The 19,304-nt window shown below is 45.7% G+C and overlaps 1 protein-coding gene across 1 annotated transcript in view; it reads right to left on the minus strand.

The window, feature by feature from the left end:
* Window positions 1-19,304, minus strand: part of hsf2bp (heat shock transcription factor 2 binding protein) — a 160,267-nt gene that overhangs the window by 68,664 nt on the left and 72,299 nt on the right. Inside the window, exons 5-6 of the mRNA XM_078231921.1 lie at window positions 16,188-16,329; window positions 13,890-14,007 (exon numbers count right to left, since the gene is read on the minus strand). Coding sequence (XP_078088047.1) covers window positions 13,890-14,007; window positions 16,188-16,329 — 260 coding nt within the window. The remainder of the gene's footprint in view (window positions 1-13,889; window positions 14,008-16,187; window positions 16,330-19,304) is intronic.

The raw sequence follows: 19,304 nt of genomic DNA on the forward strand, positions 1-19,304 counted from the left end.
TAGAACATAGAACAGTACAGCACAGCACAAGCCCTTCGGCCCTCGATGATGTGCCGAGCTTTGTCCGAAACCAAGATCAAGCTATCCCACTCCCTATCATTCTGGTGTGCTCCATGTGCCTATCCAATAACCGCTTGAAAGTTCCTAAAGTGTGGGACTCCACTATCAAAGCAGGCAGTCCATTCCACACCCCAACCACTCTCTGAGTAAAGAACATTCCTGTATCTCCCACCATGAACCTTATAATTATGCCCCCTAGTAACAGCTACATACACCCGAGGAAATAGTCTCTGAACGTCCACTCTATCTATCCCCCTCATCATCTAATAAACCTCTATTAAGTCACCTCTCATCCTCCTCCGCTCCAAAGAGAAAAGCTCTAGCTCCCTCAACCTTTCCTCATAAGACATAGAACATAGAACAGTACAACACAGAACAGGCCCTTCGGCCCACGATGTTGTGCCGAGCTTTATCTGAAACCAAGATCAAGCTATCCCACTCCCTATCATCCTGGTGTGCTCCATGTGCCTATCCAATAACCGCTTAAATGTTCCTAAAGTGTCTGACTCCACAATCACTGCAGGCAGTCCATTCCACACCCCAACCACTCTCTGCGTAAAGAACCTACCTCTTATATCCTTCCTATATCTCCCACCACGAACCCTATAGTTATGCCCCCTTGTAATAGCTCCATCCACCCGAGGAAATAGTCTTTGAACGTTCACTCTATCTATCCCCTTCATCATTTTATAAACCTCTATTAAGTCTCCCCTCAGCCTCCTCCACTCCAGAGAGAACAGCCCTAGCTCCCTCAACCTTTCCTCATAAGACCTACCCTCCAAACCAGGCAACATCCTGGTAAATCTCCTCTGCACTCTTTCCAGCGCTTCCACATCCTTCTTATAGTGAGGTGACCAGAACTGCACACAATATTCCAAATGTGGTCTCACCAAGGTCCTGTACAGTTGCAGCATAACCCCATGGCTCTTAAACTCCAACCCCCTGTTAATAAAAGCTAACACACTATAGGCCTTCTTCACAGCTCTATCCACTTGAGTGGCAACCTTAAGAGATCTGTGGATATGGACCCCAAGATCTCTCTGTTCCTCCACAGTCTTCAGAACCCTATCTTTGACCCTGTAATCCACATTTAAATTAGTCCTACCAAAATGAATCACCTCACATTTAAGAACATAAGAAATAGGAGCAGGAGTAGGCCATCTAGCCCCTCGAGCCTGCCCCGCCATTCAATAAGATCATGGCTGATCTGACGTGGATCAGTACCACTTACCCGCCTGATCCCCATAACCCTTAATTCCCTTACCGATCAGGAATCCATCCATCCGCGCTTTAAACATATTCAGCGAGGTAGCCTCCACCACCTCAGTGGGCAGAGAATTCCAGAGATTCACCACCCTCTGGGAGAAGAAGTTCCTCCTCAACTCTGTCTTAAACCGACCCCCCTTTATTTTGAGGCTGTGTCCTCTAGTTTTATCTTCCTTACTAAGTGGAAAGAATCTCCCCGCCTCCACCCTATCCAGCCCCCGCATTATCTTATAAGTCTCCATAAGATCCCCCCTCATCCTTCTAAACTCCAACGAGTACAAACCCAATCTCCTCAGCCTCTCCTCATAATCCAAACCCCTCATCTCCGGTATCAACCTGGTGAACCTTCTCTGCACTCCCTCCAATGCCAATATATCCTTCCTCATATAAGGGGACCAATACTGCACACAGTATTCCAGCTGCGGCCTCACCAATGCCCTGTACAGGTGCATCAAGACATCCCTGCTTTTATATTCTATCCCCTTCGCAATATAGGCCAACATCCCATTTGCCTTCTTGATCACCTGTTGTACCTGCAGACTGGGCTTTTGCGTCTCATGCACAAGGACCCCCCAGGTCCCTTTGCACGGTAGCATGTTTTAATTTGTTTCCATTGAGATAATAATCCCATTTATTATTATTTCCTCCAAAGTGTATAACCTCGCATTTATCAACGTTATACTCCATTTGCCATATCCTCGCCCACTCACTCAGCCTGTCCAAATCTCTCCGCAGATCTTCTCCGTCCTCCACACGATTCACTTTTCCACTTATCTTTGTGTCGTCTGCAAACTTCGTTACCCTACACTCCGTCCCCTCCTCCAGATCATCTATATAAATGGTAAACAGTTGCGGCCCGAGTACCCATCCCTGCGGCACGCCACTAGTTACCTTCCTCCAACCGGAAAATTTATCAGGGTTAAACTCCATTTGCCATTTTTCAGCCCAGCTTTGCATCCTATCTATGTCTCTTTGCAGCCTACAACAGCCCTCCACCTCATCCACTACTCCACCAATCTTGGTGTCATCAGCAAATTTACTGATCCACCCTTCAGCCCCCTCCTCTAAGTCATTAATAAAAATCACAAAGAGCAGAGGACCAAGCACTGATCCCTGTGGCACTCCGCTAGCAACCTGCCTCCAATCCGAAAATTTTCCATCCACCACCACCCTCTGTCTTCGATCAGATAGCCAGTTACCTATCCAATCGGCCAAATCTCCCTCTATCCCACACCTCCTTACTTTCTTCATGAGCCGACCAGGGGAACATTATCAAACGCCTTACTAAAATCCATGTATACGACATCAACTGCTCTACCTTCATCTAAACACCTAGTTACCTCCTCAAAGAATTCAATCAAACTTGTGAGGCAAGACTTACCCTTCATGAATCCGTGTTGACTGTCCCAGATTAAGCTGCATCTTTCCAAATGGTCATAAATCCTATCCCTCAGGACCTTTTCCATTAACTTACTGACCACCAAAGTAAGACTAACTGGCCTATAATTACCAGGGTCATTCCTATTTCCTTTCTTAAACAGTGGAACAACATTCACCACTCTCCAGTCCTCTGGCACTATCCCCGTGGACAGTGAGGATCCAAAGAACAAAGCCAAAGGCTCTGCAATCTCATCCCTTGCCTCCCAAAGAATCCTAGGATATATCCCATCTGGCCCAGGGGACTTATCGACCCTCAGATTTTTCAAAATTGCTGATACATCTTCCCTCAGTGCATCTACCTCCTCCAGCCTATCAGCCTGTATCACACTCTCATTCTCAAAAACATGGCCCCTCTCCTTGGTGAACACTGAAGAAAAGTATTCATTCATCACCTCTCCTATCTCTTCTGACTCCATGCCCAAGTTCCCACTAATGTCCTTGACCGGCAATAACCTCACCCTGGTCATTCTTTTACTTCTCACATAAGACTAAAAAGCCTTGGGGTTTTCCTTGATCTGACCCGCCAAGGACTTCTCATGCCCCCTCCTAGCTCTCCTAAGCCCTTTTTCTTAGCTCATTCCTTGCTACCTTGTAACCCTCAAGCGACCCAACTGAACCTTGTTTTCTCATCCTTACATTCGCTTCCCTTTTCCTCTTGACAAGACATTCAACCTCTTTCGTGAACCATGGTTCCCTCACTCGGCCATTCCCTCCCTGCCTGACAGGGACATACCAATCAAGGACATGCAGTATTTGTTCCTTGAACAAGCTCACTTTTCATTTGTGCCTTTCCCTGACAGTTTCTGTTCCCATCTGATGCTCCCTAATTCCCACCTAATCGCATCATAATTACCCTTCCCCCAATTATAACCCTTGCCCTGTCATATGGCCCTATCCCTCTCCATTGCAATAGTGAAAGACACCAAATTGTGGTCACTATCTCCAAAGTGCTCACCCACAAACAAATCTAACACTTGGCCTGGTTCATTACCCAGTACCAAATCCAAAGTAGCCCCACCTCTTGTCAGCCTATCCACATATTGTGTCAGGAAACCCTCCTGCACACACTGTACAAAAACTGCCCCATCCGAACTATTCAACCTATAAAGGTTCCAATCAATATTTGGAAAGTAAAGTCACCCATGACAACTACCCTGTGACCTCCACACCTTTCCATAATCTGCTTTGCAATTTCTTCCTCCACATCTCTATTACTATTTGGGGGCCTATAGAAAACTCCTAACAACGTGACTGCTCCTTTCCTATTTCTAACTTCAGCCCATATTACCTCAGGAGGCAATCTCCTTCGAACTGCCTTTCTGCAGCCGTTAAACTATCGTTGATTAACAATGCTACTCCTCCACCTCTTTTACCACCTTCCCTACTTTTACTGAAGCATCTATACCCCGGAACCTCCAACAACCATTCCTGTCCCTGTTCCAACCATGTCTCCGTAATGGCCACAACATCATAGTCCCAAGTACCAATCCACGCTCCAAGTTCACCTACCTTATTCCAGATGCTCCTTGCATTGAAGTAGACACACTTCAACCCATCTTCCTGTCTGCCGGTACACCTGCGACCTTGATTCCCTCCTCAGTACCTCACTACACTCAACACTGGCTTCTGGACTACAGCTCCTTTTCCCATCCCCTTGACAAATTAGTTTAAACCCCCTGAAGAGCCGAATGCAAATTTCCCTCCCAGGATATTGGTGTCCCTCTGGTTCAGGTGCACCCCGTCCTGTTTGTACAGGTCCCACCTTCCCCAGAATGTGCTCCAATTATCCACGTAACTGAAACCCTCCCTCCTACACTATCCCTGCAGCCACGTGTTTATCTGTACTCTCTCCCTGTTCCACAACTCGCTAGCACGTGGCACCGGCAACAAACCCGAGATGACAACATGTTTTGTCTTGGCTCTCAGCTTCCAGCCCAGCTCCCTAAATTCCTGTTTTAAATCCCCGTCCCTTCTCTTACCTATGTCGTTGGTACCGATGTGTACCACGACTTGTAACTGTTCCCCCTCCCCCTTTAGGATCCTGAAAACACGGTCCGAGACATCACGGACCTTGGCACCCGGGAGGCAACATACCATCCATGAGTCTCTTTCGCTGCCACAGAACCTCCTATCTATCCCTCTAACTATCGAGTCCACAATAACTATTGCTCTCCTGCTCCATGGTAAGCTTTTGCAGAAAATACGGACACATGGGATTGAGGGTGATTTAGCGGTTTGGATCAGGAATTGGCTAGCTGTAAGAAAACAAAGGGTGGTGGTTGATGGGAAATATTCATTCTGGAGTTCAGTTACTAGTGGTGTACCGCAAGGATCTGTTTTGGGGCCACTGCTGTTTGCCTTTTTATTAATGACCTGGATGAGGGCGTGGAAGGATGGATTAGTAAATTTGCGGATGACACTAAAGTCGGTGGAGTTGTAGACAGTGCGGAGGGAAGTGGCAGGTTACAGAGGGACATAGATAAGCTGCAGAGCTGGGCTGAGAGGTGGCAAATGGAGTTTAATGAGGAAAAGTGTGAGGTGATTCACTTTGGAAGGAGTAACAGGAATACAGAGTACTGGGCTAATGGTAAGATACTTGGTAGTGTGGATGAACAGAGGGATCTGGGTGTCCATGTGCATAGATCCCTGAAAGTTGGCACCCAGGTTGATAAGGTTGTTAAGAAGGCGTACGGTGTGTTAGCTTTTATTGGTAGAGGGATTGAGTTTCGGAGCCAGGAGGTCATGCTGCAACTGTACAAAACTCTGGTGCGGCCGCATTTGGAGTATTGCGTACAGTTCTGGTCGCCGTATTATAGGAAAGATGTGGAAGTGTTGGAAAGGGTGCAGAGGAGATTTACCAGAATGTTGCCTGGTATGGTGGGAAAATCGTATGAGGAAAGGCTGAGGGGCATGAGGCTGTTTTCGTTAGAGAAAAGAAGGTTAAGAGGTGACTTAATAGAGGCATACAAGATGATCAGAGGATTAGATAGGGTGGATAGTGAGAGCCTTTTTTCTCGGATGGTGTTGCACGAGGGGACATAGCTTTAAATTGAGGGGTGAGAGATATAGGATAGATGTTAGAGGTAGGTTCTTTACTCAGAGAGTAGTAATAGAACATAGAACATAGAACATAGAAAGCCACAGCACAAACAGGCCCTTCGGCCCACAAGTTGCGCCGATCACATCCCCACCTCTAGGCCTATCTATAGCCCTCAATCCCATTAAATCCCATGTACTCATCCAGAAGTCTCTTAAAAGACCCCAACGAGTTTGCTTCCACCACCACCGACGTCAGCCGATTCCACTCACCCACCACCCTCTGAGTGAAAAACTTACCCCTGACATCTCCTCTGTACCTACCCCCCAGCACCTTAAACCTGTGTCCTCTCGTAGCAACCATTTCAGCCCTTGGAAATAGCCTCTGAGAGTCTACCCTATCCAGACCTCTCAACATCTTGTAAACCTCTATCAGGTCACCTCTCATCCTTCGTCTCTCCAGGGAGAAGAGACCAAGCTCCCTCAACCTATCCTCATAAGGCATGCCCCCCAATCCAGGCAACATCCTTGTAAATCTCCTCTGCACCCTTTCAATGGCTTCAACATCTTTCCTGTAATGAGGTGACCAGAACTGCGCGCAGTACTCCAAGTGGGGTCTAACCAGGGTCCTATAAAGCTGCAGCATTATCTCCCGACTCCTAAACTCAATCCCTCGATTAATGAAGGCCAGTACGCCGTACGCCTTCTTGACCGCATCCTCCACCTGCGAGGCCGATTTAAGAGTCCTATGGACCCGGACCCCAAGGTCCTTCTGATCCTCTACACTGCTAAGAATGGTACCCTTCATATTATACTGCTGCTTCATCCCATTGGATCTGCCAAAATGGATCACCACACACTTATCCGGGTTGAAGTCCATCTGCCACTTCTCCGCCCAGTCTTGCATTCTATCTATGTCTCGCTGCAACTTCTGACATCCCTCCAAACTATCCACAACACCACCTACCTTGGTGTCGTCAGCAAACTTACCAACCCATCCCTCCACTTCCTCATCCAGGTCATTTATGAAAATGACAAACAGCAAGGGTCCCAGAACAGATCCCTGGGGCACTCCACTGGTCACTGACCTCCATGCAGAGAAAGACCCCTCCACAGCCACTCTCTGCCTTCTGCAGGCAAGCCAGTTCTGGATCCACAAGGCAACAGCCCCTTGGATCCCATGCCCTCTCACTTTCTCAAGAAGTCTTGCATGGGGGACCTTATCGAACGCCTTGCTGAAGTCCATATAGACCACATCCACCGCTCTTCCTTCGTCAATGTGTTTGGTCACATTTTCAAAGAACTCAACCAGGCTCGTAAGGCACGACCTGCCCTTGACAAAGCCGTGCTGACTACTTTTGATCATACTAAACTTCTCTAGATGATCATAAATCCTGTCTCTCAGGATCCTCTCCATCAACTTACCAACCACTGAGGTTAGACTCACCGGTCGGTAATTTCCCGGGCTGTCCCTGTTCCCTTTCTTGAATATAGGGATCACATCTGCAATCCTCCAATCCTCCGGAACCTCTCCCGTCTCCATCGACGATGCAAAGATCATCGCCAAAGGCTCCGCAATCTCCTCCCTCGCCTCCCACAGTAACCTGGGGTACATCCCATCCGGTCCCGGTGACTTACCAACCTTGATGCCATTCAATAGTTCCAACACATCCTCTTTCTTTATGTCCACATGCTCGATCCTTTCTGTCCACTGCAAACCAGCAGTACAACCACCCAGATCCCTTTCCACCGTGAATACCGAGGTAAAGTATTCATTAAGCAGCTCCGCCATTTCTAACGGTTCCGCACAAACTTTTCCCCCTTCACCTTTTAAGGGTCCTATGCCTTCACATCTCATCCTTTTACTCTTGACATATTTGTAGAAAGCCTTGGGATTCTCCTTAATCTTACCCGCCAAGGCCTTCTCATGACCCCTTCTCGCTCTCCTAATTTCCTTCTTAAGCTCCTTCCTACATCCCGTATACTCCTCTAAATCCTTAACACCTCCTAGCTCTCTGAACCTTCTGTACGCCTCTCTTTTCTTATTCACCAGGTTCATCACAACCTTCGTGCACCACGGTTCCCGTACCCTACCAACACCCCCCTGTCTCATCGGAACGTTGTCATGCAGAGCTCCAGACAAACATTCCTTGAAAATCCTCCACTTTCCTTCGGTACTTTTCCCCAAGAATGCCTCCTTCCAATTTACCCGTCTAATTTCCTCCCTGATGACACTGTATTTCCCTTTACTCCAGAGAAACACTTTCCTAGCCTGCCTGATCCTATCTCTTTCCAATGCTATCGTGAAGGAGATAGAATTATGATCGCTATCCCCAAGATGCTCACCCACCGAGAGATCCTCCACCTGTCCAGGTTCATTAGCCAGCACCAGATCAAGTACAGCCTCTCCTCTAGTAGGCTTATCCACATACTGTGTCAGGAAACTCTCCTGGACACACCTAACAAACTCCTCTCCATCCAAACCCCTAGCCCTAGGGATATTCCAATCTATGTTTGGGAAATTAAAATCTCCCATCATGACAACTCTGTTATTCCTACATCTCTCCAGGATCTGTTTCCCCATCTGCTCCTCAACATCTCTGTTACTATTGGGCGGCCTATAGAAAACACCCAGCAACCTTACCGACCCCGTGGAATGCCCTGCCTGCAGCAGTAGTGGACTCGTCAACATTAAGAGCATTCAAATGGTTATTGGATAAACATATGGATGATATTGGAATAGTGTATATTAGAGGGGCTTTAGATTGGTTCCACTGGTCGGCGCAACATCGAGGGCCGAAGGGCCTGTACTGCACTGTAATGTTCTATGTTCTATGCTCCCCCCCCCCTTCCCTTCTGAGCCACAGGGATGGACTCAGTGCTGGAGATCCGGTCACCGCGGCCCACTACTATCAAAAGATCTATCAAAAGGATGACTTATTGAGTGTGTATGAAGCCTGGTTAGAGTTTGGAAATCAGAGAATATTTATATTGAGGAAGATGCGATGGAATTTAGCAGACTATATATGAGGCTGCAAAAACACTGGCTGGAAATTCCACAGTCTGTGTTGGCATTTAAGTTCCTGGATTGTGCTAAAAATTACAAATATGGATAGGCTGGTTTTGACAGGAGTTAAATCTGGAGACAAAGATCCCTTATACGATCAAATTTAAAAACTGTTTTTAGGGAAACATTCTATCCCTCCGGCTTTTACAACAAAAATGGGTCAGTTAGTGATAGACTGTAGCAGATACACTATTAATAGGATGGTGAGATCGTACAGGCACAAGCCGGCTATGTGAGTATGGCAGAAGGTTGGGACCCAGAAATTATGAGGACAGAAACCCCTTTAATACCCATCGCAAGAGGAAGAATATGGAGAATGATAGCAGAAAAATGAACCTCAGAAATGCCCATGGTATGATAAATCGGTGTTTACCAAGCCAGGACAGTTCGTAAGATTTTGCAAACCCAGGCCAAGTGGTGGGGCAGGAGGTTTTAGTTCAGACGGGCAGCATGGTCGGTGCAGGCTTGGAGGGCCGTAGGGCCTGTTCCTGTGCTGTAATTGACTTTGTTCTATTCATTTAGGATCTCGCCCATCTCTTGTGGATCTGCACATAGACTAAATCGGTTAGGATTATATTCATTGGAGTTAAAGCTCCCCTCAATAATTTGGTTGAGACGTTTTGGGCAAGATTCTCAAAATCTAGCCCAAAATGAATCCATCTAGCTAGTTCACTGCTGATTCTGTGAGATTTTAATCTGTTACACCAACCTGCCATGAGGGACCTTGTCAAATGCCTTACTAAAGTCCATGCAGACAACATCCACAGCCCTTCCCTCGCCAATCATTTTTATCACCTCCTCAGAAAACTCAAATTAGTGAGACATGACCTCCCACGCACAAAACCATGCTGTCTGTCGCTAACAAGACCATTCAGTTCCAAACGTGCATAGATCCTATTCCTAAGAATCTTCTCCAACAGTATCACTATCACTGATGTCAAGCTCACTGGCCTATAATTACCCGGGTTATCTTTGCTACCCTTCTTAAATAACGGGACAACATTGGCTATCCTCCAATTCTCTGGGACCTCACCTGTGGCCAACAAGGAAGCAACAATTTCTGCTAGAGGCCCAGCAATTTCCTCGCTTGTCTCCATAAGACCATAAGACCATAAGACATAGGAGCGGAAGTAAGGCCATTCGGCCCATCGAGTCCACTCCACCATTCAATCATGGTTGATTTCAACTCCATTTACCCGCTCTCTCCCCATAGCCCTTAATTCCTCGAGAAATCAAGAATTTATCAATTTCTGTCTTGAAGACGCTCAACGTCTCGGCCTCCACAGCCCTCTGTGGCAATGAATTCCACAGACCCACCACTCTCTGGCTGAAGAAATTTCTCCTCATCTCTGTTCTAAAGTGACTCCCTTTTATTCTAAGGCTGTGCCCCCGCGTCCTAGTCTCCCCTGTTAATGGAAACAACTTCCCTACGTCCATCCTATCTAAGCCGTTCATTATCTTGTAAGTTTCTATCAGATCTCCCCTCAACCTCCTAAACTCCAATGAATATAATACCACGATCCTCAGACGTTCATCGTATGTCAGGCCTACCATTCCTGGGATCATCCGTGTGAATCTCCGCTGGACCCGCTCCAGTGCCAGTATGTCCTTCCTGAGGTGTGGGGCCCAAAATTGCTCACAGTACTCCAAATGGGGCCTAACCAGTGCTTTATAAAGCCTCAGAAGTACATCCCTGCTTTTGTATTCCAAGCCTCTTGAGATAAATGACAACATTACATTTGCTTTCTTAATTACGGACTCAACCTGCAAGTTTACCTTTAGAGAATCCTGGACTAGGACTCCCAAGTCCCTTTGCACTTTAGCATTATGAATTTTGTCACCGTTTAGAAAATAGTCCATGCCTCTATTCTTTTTTCCAAAGTGTACAACCTCGCACTTGCCCACGTTGAATTTCATCAGCCACTTCTTGGACCACTCTCCTAAACTGTCTAAATCTTTCTGCAGCCTCCCCACCTCCTCAATACTACCTGCCCCTCCACCTATCTTTGTATCATCGGCAAACTTGGCCAGAATGCTCCCAGTCCCGTCATCTAGATCGTTAATATATAAAGAGAACAGCTGTGGCCCCAACACTGAACCCTGCGGGACACCACTTGTCACCGGTTGCCATTCTGAGAAAGAACCTTTTATTCCAACTCTCTGCCTTCTGTCTGACAGCCAATCGTCAATCCATGTTAGTACCTTGCCTCGAATACCATGGGCCCTTATTTTACTCAGCAGTCTCCCGTGAGGCACCTTGTCAAAGGCCTTTTGGAAGTCAAGATAGATAACATCCATTGGCTCTCCTTGGTCTAACCTATTTGTTATCTCTTCAAAGAACTCTAACAGGTTTGTCAGGCACGACCTCCCCTTACTAAATCCATGCTGACTTGTCTTAATCCGACCCTGCACTTCCAAGAATTTAGAAATCTCATCCTTAACGATGGATTCTAGAATTTTGCCAACAACTGAGGTTAGGCTAATTGGCCTATAATTTTCCATCTTTTTTCTTGTTCCCTTCTTGAACAGTGGGGTTACAACAGCGATTTTCCAATCCTCTGGGACTTTCCCTGACTCCAGTGACTTTTGAAAGATCATAACTAACGCCTCCACTATTTCTTCAGCTATCTCCTTTAGAACTCTAGGATGTAGCCCATCTGGGCCCGGAGATTTATCAATTTTCAGACCTTTTAGTTTCTCTAGCACTTTCTCCTTTGTGATGGCAACCATATTCAACTCTGCCCCCTGACTTTCCTGAATTGTTGGGATATTACTCATGTCTTCTACTGTGAAGACTGACGCAAAGTACTTATTAAGTTCCTCAGCTATTTCCTTGTCTCCCATCACTAGATTACCAGCGTCATTTTGGAGCGGCCCAATGTCTACTTTTGCCTCCCGTTTGTTTTTAATGTATTTAAAGAAACTTTTACTATCATTCCTAATGTTACTGGCTAGCCTACCTTCATATTTGATCCTCTCCTTCCTTATTTCTCTCTTTGTTATCCTCTGTTTGTTTTTATAGCCTTCCCAATCTTCTGACTTCCCACTACTCTTTGCCACATTATAGGCTCTCTCTTTTGCCTTGATGCATTCCCTGACTTCCTTTGTCAGCCATGGCTGCCTAATCCCCCCTCTGATAACCTTTCTTTTGTTTGGGATGAACCTCTGCACTGTGTCCTCAATTACTCCCAGAAACTCCTGCCATTGCTGTTCTACTGTCTTTCCCATTAGGCTCTGCTTCCAGTCGATTTTTGTCAGTTCCTCCCTCATGCGCCTGTAATTACCTTTATTTAACTGTAGAACCTTCACATCTGATTCTGCCTTCCTTCTTTCAAATTGCAGACTGAATTCTACCATATTATGATCACTGCTTCCTAAGTGTTCCCTTACTTTAAGATCTTTTATCACGTCTGGCTCATTACATAACACTAAGTCCAGAATAGCCTGTTCCCTCGTGGGCTCCATCACAAGCTGTTCCAAAAAGCCATCCTGTAAACATTCAATGAATTCCCTTTCTTTGGGTCCACTGGCAACATTATTTACCCAGTCCACCTGCATATTGAAATCCCCCATGATCACTGTGACCTTGCCTTTCTGACATGCCCTTTCTATTTCGTGGTGCATTTTGTGCCCCTGGTCCTGACCACTGTCAGGAGGCCTGTACATAACTCCCATTATGGTTTTTTTGCCTTTGTGGTTCCTCAACTCTACCCACACAGACTCCACATCGTCTGACCCTATGTCGTTTAGTGCTATTGATTTAATTTCATTTCTAATTAACAAGGCAACCCCGCCCCCTCTACCCACCCCTCTGTCTTTTCGATAGGTTGTGAATCCCTGGATGTTTAACTGCCAGTCCTGAACCCCCTGCAACCACGTCTCTGTGATGCCTACCACATCATACCTGCCAGTCACAATCTGGGCCACAAGCTCATCTATCTTGTTCCGGACACTGCGGGCATTTAAATATAGCACCTTTAATTCCCTATTGACCGTCCCTTTTTGTTTTCGTAGTGTGGTGGACCTTGGTCTACTGAGCCTTTCCAGACACTGTGTCATATTTTGTGAGATGGGGACTATCGTAACCTCTCCTGAGTGCTGTCTTTTCGTGATTTTTTGTAATCCTAAGCAGCTACGCTTCCCACTGATTCCTTCACCTCTTGGTTCCCTGACTTTCCCTTCCCCCCCAATCTCTAGTTTAAAGTCCTATTGACCACCCCATTTACTCTCTTCGCCAGAACACTGATCCCAGCTCGGTCCAGGTGGAGACCATCCCAACGGTATAGGTCCCCCCTGCCCCAAAACTGATGCCAGTGTCCCATGAAAAAGAACCCTTCTTTCCCACACCACTCTTTCAGCCACGTGTTAACTTCCCTTATTCTTGCCTCCCTATGCCAATTTGCACGTGGCTCGGGCAGTAATCCGGAGATTATGACCCTTGAGTAGTCTGGGATAGATGCCATCTGGCCCTGGGGATTTGTCTGCCTTAATGCTTTTTAATTCACCTAACACCTTCCTCTTTCATAATGGTCACTTTTTCTAATGGGTTTACACACCCCTCCGAGACACCATCAATCGACGTGTCCCTCTCCTTTGTGAACATCGATGCAAAGTACTCATTAAGGTTCTACATATAATTTCCCTCCTTTGTCCTTAAGTGGACCAACTCTTTCTCTAGCCACCCTCTTGTTCCTAATATATGTATAAAATGCCTTGGGATTTTCCTTAATCCTGTCTGCCAAGGACATTTTGTGACTCCTTCTTGCGTTGTTCTTTGCTGCCATCAGACTTTTGAATGTTCCTATCATATATTAAGCTGATCTTTCTCTTCACCCTATCTGTAACAGCAACACTATATTCTGCACCCTATTCTTTTCTTCTCCTCTATGTTCTCTATGAACAGTATGTTTTGTCTGTGTAACATGCAAGAAACAATGCCTTTCACTGTATCCCGATACATGTGGCAATAATAAATCAAAGCATGACAAAGTAGAAAGACTTATGTTGATCCAACACTCACACTTTGAGCTTGGTGCATAAACCTGTCTTCATTTCTGCCAGGAGCTGCAACAGTGTTTCCAACAAAATTTGAGAAGAATTAACCAAGAATTCCCGACCACAGGCTACAGCAGCCACATCTGTAATTAACATAAAAGTAACAGGTAGCATGAATACATAGTTGGTAAAGGATTGGAATTTCCTGTAAAAATATCACCATCAGAAGTACAATAGAAATGCACTTCAACCTGCCGCTGTCAATCTCACTTTAATGTGGATATACTGGTGTTGGACTGGGGTGAGCACAGGAAGAAGTCTCACAACACCAGGTTAAAGTCCAACAGGTTTATTTGGAATCACAAGCTTTCGGGGCGCTCCTCCTTCACCAGGTGAGTGGAGGAGTAGGTTTCACAAATATGGCATATATAGACAGAGATACAAATGCAAGATAATGGTTGGAATGCAAGTCTTTACAGGTAATCAAGTCTTTACAGGTACAGACAATGCGAGTGGAGAAGGGATAAGCACTGGTTAAAGAGGTTTGAATTGTCTCAAGCCAGGACAGTTAGTAAGATTTTGCAAACCCAGGCTAAATAGTGAGATGGGGTTTTTAGTTCAGATGGGCAGCATGGTCGGTGCAGGCTTGGAGGGACGAAGGGCCTGTTCCTGTGCTGTAATTGACTTTATTCTATTCATTTAGGATCTCACCCATCTCTTGTGGATCCGCACATAGACTAAGCTCCCCTCAATCACCTGGTTGAGACATTTTGGGCAAGATTCTCCGGCCTCCCAGTGGTGTGTTTCCCGCCAGCGGGAGGTGGCGCATTGTTTGCTCATAGCGCGATTCTCTGGTCCCGCCGCTGTGAGTGGGAATTCCCACTGACGTCACCCCAATGGCACAGCGGTTAGCACTGCTGCCCCACAGCGCCAAGACCCGGGTTCAATTCCCGGCTTGGGTCACTGACTGCGGAGTCTGCACGTTCTCCCTGTGCATGTGTGGGTTTCCTCTGGGTGGTCCGGTTTCCTCCCACAGTCCGAAAGACGTGCTGATTAGGTGGATTGGCCATGCTAAATTCTCCCTCAGTGTACCCGAGCAGGCGCCAGAGTGTGGTGACTAGGGGATTTTCACAGAAAGCAAAGAGTGGGGGTAAATGGGTATTTTTCTGGTTGGCGATCAGTGACTAGTGGTGTGCCTCAGGGATCAGTGTTAGGACCGTAATTGTTTACGATTTACATAGATGATTTGGAGTTGGGGACCAAATATAGTGCGTCAAAATTCGCAGATGACACTAAGATGAGTGGCAGAGCAAAGTGTGCAGAGGACACTGAAAATCTGCAAAGGAATGTAGATAGTCTAAGTGAGTGGGTGAGGGTCAGGCAGATGGAGTACAATGTTGGTAAATGTGAGGTCATCCATTTGGTAGGACTAACAGCAAAAATGGACGATTATTTAAATGGTAAAAAATTGCAGCATGTTGCTGTGCAGAGGGACCTGGGTGTCCTTGTGCATGAATCACAAGGAGTTGGTTTGCAGGTGCAGCAGGTAATTAAGAAGGCAAATGGAATTTTGTCCTTCATTGCTAGAGGGATGGAGTTTAAAAACAGTGAGGTTATGTTGCAGCTGTATAAGGTGCTGGTGATGCCACACCTGAAGTACTGTGTACAGTTTTGGTCTCCTTACTTGAGAAAGGGTATACTGGCACTGGAGGAGGTGCAGAGGAGATTCACGAGGTTGATTCCAGAGTTGAGAGGGTTGGCTTATGAGGAGAGACTGAGTAGACTGGGGTTATACTCATTAGAATTCAGAAGAATGAGGGGAGATCTTATAGAAACGTATCAGATTATGAAGGGAATAGATAAGGTAAAAGCCTATCCCAAAGGGTGTCTTGTCGCTTCCAAAGGGTATCTTGCCTCAAACAAGGTACTCAAGCAATCCATGAGACCATAAGATGTGGGTTCAGAAGTAGGCCATTTGGAATATCAAGTCTGCTCCGCCATCCAATGAGATCGGATGCAATATTCTTCAGCTCCACTTTCCCGCTTTATCCCCATAACTTTTGCTTCCCTTACTAATTAAAAATATGTCCAACACAGAGTATGGGGTCATCTATTTAAGAGACAAATGAGGAAGAATTTCTTCTCTGAGGATGGTGAATCTGTGGAAATCTTTGCTGCAGAGGCTGGGCTGTTAAGTATGTTAAAGACTGAGATAAATAGATTTTTAATGAGTAAGGGAACAGATTTGAGCAAAAATTTAGCACAGGAATTATGACTGTTCTATAGAATACAGAAGTTGGTTTTAAACTGGAATGGGGCTTACTTGTTACAATTCCTGCCAATGCCAGAACAAACTGGTTTTCATCTGAATCCAGATTCTGTTGCTCCTTGACACTTCCATCTAGAGATTTCACAAAACTTTCAATTGTCTGTCCCACGATATTGAAAAACCTTTCTGCTTTGCTCTGTTAATTAAACAAGAAGGATCCTGTTCAAAACAATACTTAACGTGCAGACACACAAAGATGTTAAGAAATGAATTAGAATCAGAGGTTTACAGCATGGAAACAGGCCCTTTGGCCCAACTTGTCCATGCTGTCCAGTTTTTACCACTAAGCTAGTCCCAGTTGCCTGCATTTGGCCCATATCCCTTTATACCCATCTTACCCATGTAACAGTCTAAATGCTTTTCAAAAGACAAAATTGTACCCACCTCTCCTACTACTCATTCCAGACACTCACCACCCTGTGAGTGAAACAATTGCCCTTCTGGACCCTTTTGTATCTCTCCCCTCTCATCTTAAATCTATGCCCTCTAGTTTTAGATTCCCTTACCTTTGGGAAAAGATGTTGACTATCTGCCTTATCTATGCCCCAATTAAAACTATTTAATAAAAATTGTCTTGCAAAACAAAAAATGCTGTAATGTTGAAAATATGAAATGAATACTGGGAAAATGCTGGGAATACTTGCATGTCAGGCAGCATTTATAGAGAGAGAAAAAAATGTTTCACATCTACTTTTATCAGAACTGCAGAAGGATGTGGCAATTGAAGGACAAAGAAGGGAGAGTTGGCATGGGTAAAAAGCAGCAGATGAGGTCTCTAGTGTTTGGGAGGTGAGACAGGGAGGAGGCAGTGAGAATATGGAGAGGGGTCAGGATTGGGTGGGTGGCTGAAAAAAAGAAATGGACTGGTGAAGGAGCTGTATGAGATCTTTGGGAAATGAGGAGCTAGACAGAGTAGATAGGGAGAAACTGTTCCCTCTTATAAAAGGATCAAGAAAAAGAGGGCACAGATTCAAAGTGATTTGCAAAAGAAGCGAATGCAATGTGAGAGAAAACATTTTCACAATACGAGCGGTTCACGGCTGGACTGCACTGCCTGGACGTGTGGTGGAGGCAAGTTCAATCAAGGCATTCAAGAGGGCACTAGGTGACTACTTGAACAGAAACAATCTCCAATGGCAATAGATCTATAATTCTTTTATTCTATGATTCAAAGTCATATTGCTCATTCAAAGGATGAGTGCGCGAGAGGAGGACAATGGGACAGGCAACCAGCGGCAGCTAGAGGAGAGTGCGAAAGGAGGACACCACAATGGGCAGTCAGAAACACCTGGATAAGAATGCGAGAGGAGGACACAGAGATAGGCAGCCAGAATTACCTACAGGAGGACACTAGGACAAGCAGTCAGCAGCACTTAGAGGAGAGTGTGAGAAGAGGACAGCAGACAGACTGTCAGCAACACCTAGAGGAGAGTGAAAAGGAAGCTACTGGGACAGGCAAGGAGAGTATGAGTCTAGAATCTTGGAAGATGACCATCAATGCATTCACTTTTTCTATGGCTACTTCTTTAAGTACTCTGACATGTAGATTTTGAGGCCCTGAGGATTTATTGGCCTTCAAACCCATCAATTTCCATATTAATACTGATTTGCTTCAGTTGCTCCCTCTCACTAAACCCTGTGTTCCTCAACATTTCTGATATGTTATTTGCATTTTCCTTTGTGAAGACAGAACTAAAGTATGGATTTAGTTGGTCAGCCATTTCTTTGTTCCCCATTATAAATCCCCTTGTTTCTGACTGTAAGACATGTGTCTTCACCAATCGTTTTCTCTTCACATACCTAGAGAAAGTTATGTTCTCTGAAATGTACAGGCAGCAAGGAACACATCAGATGCTCGAGGAGTATAAAAAGTGCAAGAAGATACTTAAGAGGGAAATCAGGAGGGCTAAAAGAAGACATGAGGTTGCTTTGGCAGACAGAGTGAAGGAAAATCCAAAGAGCTTCTATCGGTATGTTAGGAGCAAAAGGATAGTGAGGGATAAAATTGGTCCTCTTGAAGACCACAGTGGTAGACTGTGTATGGAACCAAAAGAGATGGGGGAGATACTAAATGGTTTTTTTGCATCCGTATTTACTGAGGAAACGGGCATGGAGTCTACGGAAATAGCGCAAACTGGTAGGGAGGCCATGGAACCTTTACAGATTAAAGGGGAGGAGGTGCTCGCTGTCTTGAGGCAAATCAGAGTGGATAAATCCCCAGGACCGGACAGGGTATTCCCACGGACCTTGAGGGAAGCTAGTGTTGAACTTGCAGGGGCCCTGGCAGACATATTTAAAATGTCAGTATTCACGGGGGAGGTGCCAGATGATTGGAGGGTGGCTCATGTTGTTCCGTTGTTTAAAAAAGGTTCCAAAAGAAATCCGGGAAATTATCGGCCAGTAAGTTTGACGTCGGTGGTGGGCAAGTTATTGGAAGGTGTGATAAGGGATAGGATCTACAAATATTTGGATAGACAGGGACTTATTAGGGAGAGTCAACATGGCTTTGTGCGTGGTAGGTCATGTTTGACCAATCTATTAGAGTTTTTCGAGGAGGTTACCAGGAAAGTGGATGAAGGGAAGGCAGTGGATGTTGTCTACCTGGATTTCAGCAAGGCCTTTGACAAGGTCCCTCATGGGAGGTTAGTTAGGAAGGTTCAGTCGCTAGGTATACATGGGGAGGTAGTAAATTGGATAAGACACTGGCTCAATGGAAGAAGCCAGAGAGTGGTTGTGGAGGATTGCTTCTCTGAGTGGAGGCCTGTGACTAGTGGTGTGCCGCAGGGATCGGTGTTGGGTCCATTGCTGTTTGTCATCTATATCAATGATCTGGATGATAATGTGGTAAATTGGATCAGCAAGTTTGCTGATGATACAAAGATTGGAGGTGTAGTGGACAGGGAAGAAGGTTTTCAAAGCTTGCAGAGGGATTTGGACCAAAGAGTGGGGGTAAATGGGTGTTTTTCTGGTTGGCGATCAGTGACTAGTGGTGTGCCTCAGGGATCAGTGTTGGGACCGCAATTGTTTACGATTTACATCGATGATTTGGAATTGCGGACCAAATGTAATGTGTCAAAATTCGCAGATGACACTAAGATGCGTGGCAGAGCA

This window comes from Mustelus asterias, chromosome 17, assembly GCF_964213995.1.
Source record: "Mustelus asterias chromosome 17, sMusAst1.hap1.1, whole genome shotgun sequence".
Classification (NCBI taxonomy): Eukaryota; Metazoa; Chordata; class Chondrichthyes; order Carcharhiniformes; family Triakidae; genus Mustelus; species Mustelus asterias.